Raw genomic sequence first — 5,749 nt, forward strand, 5'->3', positions numbered from 1 at the left:
CTCACAAGGCTTTGGTCGGCCCGAGGCTATAGTAGAAGACACTTGCCCAAGGTTCCACGCAGTGGGACTGAACCCGGAACCAAGTGGTTGGCAAGCAAGCTCTTCACCACACAGCCACTCCTGTTTTTTTCAAAAGTTGAATATTACAAAATTTTTCTACGTATTTTGCCAAAAAGAATCTTTTAAAGTGGAAATTTAAGAAATTGTGGTGCAGGCTCCAATCTGAATTGGCAGAGTTTCTCCAGCTGGATGCCCTTCCTAACACCAACCACTCTGAGAGTGTAGTGGGTGCTTTTATGTGCCACCTGCACGAGGGCCAGTCGGGAGGTACTGATTTGTCTTATCCACAAAACCCTTTCGCATCAGTCTACTATTGGAACATCGTTTCTCGTACATATATTATGATTTTAAATGAACATTTTGTTCAAAATTATGTTTAGCAATATTGAAATACATTTTAACAACTTTTAATTGTTAGGAAAATAGACATTACGATAAATATTAATATGGGCCTTATGGATACATTTGAGCCAGATGGCATGCTAGTATACATATGTCTATATCTACACCCAGACTTACATATCCACATACAGATGTTTTCAGACAATCTTTAAAATTACATTGGTATTCCCCAAACCAAGTTGGTGGTGATGTTGGTGTTAGTAGTGATCAACAGGTTTTAACCCTTTTCAAAGTGACCCCTATATTTTACACTGTTTCTCTCTCTTTTATTTCAGAGAATATCACATGACATTGGCATCAAAGCATTGTCTCCATCAGATGACATCATCAATATTCAACACCTTTTAAAGACTGAAAGAAAATATTGTACAGAAGAGATTTAAGAACTCCAGAGAATTCCAGTGAAATATTTCTTCTCAACTGAGATTGATAGCAACGCTTCTCTTGTGAGATGTTTGGAATGTCTACAAGATTATTTTGTACTGAAGTTAAACTTGGATAGTTTTAAAAGGAATCTGAGTATTTTCAGACATCAAGGAGGATTCCTGTTGATGGAAAGAGAGCAATAACTTTAATTTGTTAGGAATAAGTTGTAGGACAAGAACAAAAACTGTATCCACATAAGTTGTGTTGATTGAAGTAAAATAAGGGAGAAAGTGATTATATAAGATAGTTGAAGAATATATTTTTATTCTGAAGAGATGTCACGAAACAAACCACAATCCGCTTTTCAGTGTGGTATCTGTGAAAAGTCTTTCACTCGGAAATGTAATCTAAATATTCACGAACGTATTCATACAGGGGAGAATGCATTTCGCTGTGATATCTGTGGTAAATGCCTCTCTCAGGAAACTACCTTAATTGTACACAAGCGTATTCATACGGGGGAGAAACCATTTGAGTGTGATATTTGTGGTAAATCATACTCTCATAGATTTAGCTTAACTTTACACAAACATATTCATATGGGAAAGAAGCCATTTCAGTGTGATATTTGTGGTAAATCATTCTCTTACAAGTATCTCTTAATGGATCATCGTCGTATTCATACAGGAGAAAAACCATTTCACTGTGGTATTTGTGGTAAATCATTCACCGTAAGCACCATCTTAATTAAACACAAACGTATTCACACAGGAGAGAAGCCATTTAAGTGTGATATTTGTGGTAAATCCTTCACTCTGGGAACTGCCTTAACAGTACACAAACGTATTCACACAGGAGAGAAGCCATATCACTGTGATATTTGTGGCAAATCATTCTCTACAAAAAGTAATTTAACTAAACACAGACGTATCCATACAAGAGAGAAGCCATTTCACTGTGATATCTGTGGTAAATCATTCTCTAACAATTATGACTTAATTGATCACAAACGTATTCACACAGGAGAGAGACAATTCCACTGTGATGTCTGTGACAAATCATTCTCTTCAAGAGGTAATTTAACAAGACACAAGCGTATTCATGCAAGAGTGAAGCCATTTCACTGTGATGTTTGTGGTAAATCTTTCTGTCGGAATAGCCATTTAGCTGTTCACAAACGTATTCATACAGGTGAGAAGCCTTTTCACTGTAATATCTGTGACAAATCATTCTCTACAAAAAGTAATTTAACTAAGCACAAGCATATTCATAAAAGAGAGAAGCATTTATACTGTGATGTTTGTGATAAATCATTCTCTTACAATTATGACTTGATTGATCACAAACGTACTCATGTGGCGGAAAAGACATTTCACTGTGATATTTGTGGTGGTTCATTTTCTACAAGTGGTAGTTTAACTACACACAAGCGTATCCACACTGGAGATAAACCATTTCACTGTGATATCTGTGGTAAATCAATCTCTACAAGCAGTAATTTAGCAAGACACAAGCGTATTCATGCAAGAAAGAAGCCATTTCACTGTGATATCTGTGGTAAATCATTCACAGATGCAGGGCATTTAACTTCACACAAACAAATTCATACAGGAGAAAAACCATTTCGCTGTAATATCTGTGGTAAATCATTCTCTCGCAATAACGGCTTAATTAATCACAAACGTATTCATACAGAGAAAAAGCCATTTAACTGTGATATCTGTGATAAATCATTCTCTAAAAGCAGTAATTTAATTATACACAATCGTATTCATACAGGAGAGAAACCATTTCATTGTGGTATCTGTGGGAGATCATTCACAGAAGCAGGGAATTTAACTTCGCACAAGCGTATTCATACAGGAGAAAAGCGATTTCACTGTGATGTCTGTGGTAAATCATTCTCTCACAGTTATAGCTTAATTGTTCACAGACGTATTCATACAGGGGAAAAACCATTTAACTGTGATATTTGTGGTAGTGCATACTCTAAAAGTAGTAGTTTAACTACACACAAGCGCATTCATACAGGAGAGAAACCATTTCGGTGTCATATCTGTGGTAAATCATTCTCTTACAGTAATGGCTTAATTGTTCACAAACGTATTCATACCGGGGAAATGCCATTTAAGTGTGGTATCTGTGGCAAATCATTCTGTACAAGCAGTAATTTAACTGCACACAAACGCGTTCATACAGGAGAGAAGCCATTTCAGTGTGATGTGTGCAGTAAATCATTCTCTGCAAGAGGTAATTTAACTGTACACAAACGTATCCATACACCATAGAAGCCAATTCACTGTGATGTTTGTGGTAAATCATTCTTTCAAAACTCTAACTTAACTAAACATATATCTAGTCATACAAAAGTGTGACTATGCTATTTTCAAAATTCATTGCACCTCTTTACAACGAACTATACTAACCTCTCTTAGCTTTGTCTCCACTGTTTCATTCCGACACTACACTTCACCTTCCCAACTTTTTCTACTAACACCATTACCCTGTTGTCTCTCTCTACTTGACCACAACCATGTTGCCTGAGATACACCAATACAGTATCAGAAATCTTATTCTCTTTAGACATTGTTTCATAGTTGAAGTGATACATGGCTGCCATTTCTTGCAGGTTGTTCCTTCATTATCTGTTGATTTGTGCTCAGTGCAGGATTAATCAATAAGCGAAATAATTGTGTGCTTGGGGCATCAAAGGAATGGGACGCAAAAACACACCCACGCTCTCTCACTGGACAATGGTGGCAACTCTTTGAAAAAAAAACAACTTTCTTCCAAACAATGCCCCACCTTAAATAGCCAGCTGGTTTTGCCATTTTGAAAGGCCAAGAATAAACTTGTCATTGAACGAACTGACCAGCTGTAAACACAATTTTCAGATACACACACACCAACACAAAAACACTCACACTCTCTCTCACTTTTCCCCCTCTTTCACTATCCTATATATCTCTCTCTCCGCCCCTACTCATTAATACTATACACATTTTAATACTATAAAAAGAGACAAATCATTCTGAAGTGAAATCATACCTGAAGAATCTACAAAATACAAGTGCTAATATTTATAAAATGTGATGTATTAATAAAAATCTGTAAATGTACAACCATCCAGATATCTGAGTACCTTGTTGTTTTTTCTAATATATATATATATATATATATATATAAATACAGTGTACATTTAAACACATAAGTGATATTTATATGAATAATATATAGTTTTTGGACTAAATGTTTACACAGTAAGCCACAGGTAGTATAAAGTACTAATATTCCCATTTACCTTTGATATTATTAAATAAATATATATGTATATACACACACACACACATATTTGTCTGAAATCATGCAGTATGAGGGAAATAGTAGTATAAGTGAAGGAAAAGTAGTGAGAGTAATAGCCATGACTAAGAGGGAGTGAGAAAGTAATAGCAATGAGGGAGAGGAAGTGGTAAAGAGAGAGTCCTGTATATGTGTGTAACTACATGATGACAAAGATATCTTTGTCATCATGTATTTATGTACAAACACACACATAAATATTGGAAGGAAGGAAATACAACAAAGTTAACAATCAAATATATAGTTATTATTCCAACATAAGACCTTGGGAAAGGTTCTTGAAATATACATTAACAGGATCATCATAGAAAAGCTTTGAGTGATAAGTCTCTAAATCTCTGTCCATTTGCAGGATCCTTAACCCTTTAGCATTTAAACCGGTCATATCCGGCCAAAAGTATTCTGCCTATTCTATGTTCAAACTGACCAGATCTAGTCTTTCACACCAACCCTACAATACCATTTTAAAAATTAACAGCTACCTCATCAAAATCTCATAGCTACAAGATAATGCATGATTAGTTCAAAACAATGTGGATAAAAAAGCATTAATTATGGCAGAATAATATGAACACTAAAGGGTTAAGCTTCCTTCTTTTCCATGCTGGTCGTCTTCTGGGCATCATGTAGCCCTGATCCTGAAGTCGCTAATCTATATTGCAAAGTGCATTCTTCACCTGGGAAGGTTTTGGCAATCATCAGTAGCCATCTTTCTCGTTTCCTGACGAGGATGTAATCAATTTGACTAGTGTGTCCACCAGAACCGTAGGTGACTGGCAGGTTTCCTGAAGTTTTTATTACAAACCATTACTTCATTCGCATTTCAGAACTCCAGCAGCCTGGTTCCCTCCACATTGCAGGAACCAAAACCACAGTCACCATGTATGCCATGGAAACCCCTGGCATGTTGTCCAACATGCCCATTTGAAACGCAAAGCGTAAAAATGGAAATAGAAATTGTTTCAAGAAAACATTGAATTTGGATTATTTTTATTTTTTACAGTTATAGATAACAACTCTGAGCCCGAGTCAGGCATGTGTGAACAATGTCGAGAAAATCTACTACGAGTATTTTTTGACACAAGACGCCTCTAAGACAACCACCAGATGCTGAACGAAAATAAATAAACTGCAGCTGGGTTCAATAAAAGGAGCCTGAGTTAGTGACTTCAATTATACACATGAAGTCAGTTTTTGCAGAAATTAAATCGGCTTCATCATCATCATCATCATCGTCGTTTAACGTCCGCTTTCCATGCTAGCATGGGTTGGACGATTCGACTGAGGACTGGTGAAACCGGATGGCTACACCAGGCTCCAATCTGATTTGGCAGAGTTTCTACAGCTGGATGCCCTTCCTAACGCCAACCACTCTGAGAGTGTAGTGGGTGCTTATTCACCTTCTTAAATTTATATTCAGGCTAAGCCTGAACAGCCCGAGTGCCGGAGTAGCCACTGGTATATATATATATATATATATTTAAGAAAGGAAAATATATAAAAACGCACAGGCGATTTGTATAATAAAATTTATGTTAATATTAATATAAGGAAACAGAGA

General features: G+C 36.3%; 2 protein-coding genes across 2 annotated transcripts in view; one reads left to right on the forward strand and one right to left on the reverse strand.

Moving 5' to 3' along the window:
* Window positions 1–5,749, reverse strand: part of LOC106883485 (zinc finger protein 239) — a 25,215-nt gene that overhangs the window by 14,015 nt on the left and 5,451 nt on the right. The window lies entirely within an intron of this gene.
* Window positions 31–3,959, forward strand: LOC106883487 (zinc finger protein 62-like). The gene has a single exon (XM_014934513.2). The coding sequence runs from the start codon at window positions 1,164–1,166 to the stop codon at window positions 3,114–3,116; it is 1,953 nt and encodes a 650-aa protein (XP_014789999.1). The 5' UTR covers window positions 31–1,163; the 3' UTR covers window positions 3,117–3,959.

The sequence above is a fragment of the Octopus bimaculoides genome, chromosome 28 (genome assembly GCF_001194135.2).
Source record: "Octopus bimaculoides isolate UCB-OBI-ISO-001 chromosome 28, ASM119413v2, whole genome shotgun sequence".
Taxonomy (NCBI): domain Eukaryota; kingdom Metazoa; phylum Mollusca; class Cephalopoda; order Octopoda; family Octopodidae; genus Octopus; species Octopus bimaculoides.

Bases quoted from the DNA above. Each gene is read 5' to 3' on its own strand.
- LOC106883487 (XM_014934513.2), top strand. From the start codon at position 1,164: ATGTCACGAAACAAACCACAATCCGCTTTTCAGTGTGGTATCTGTGAA.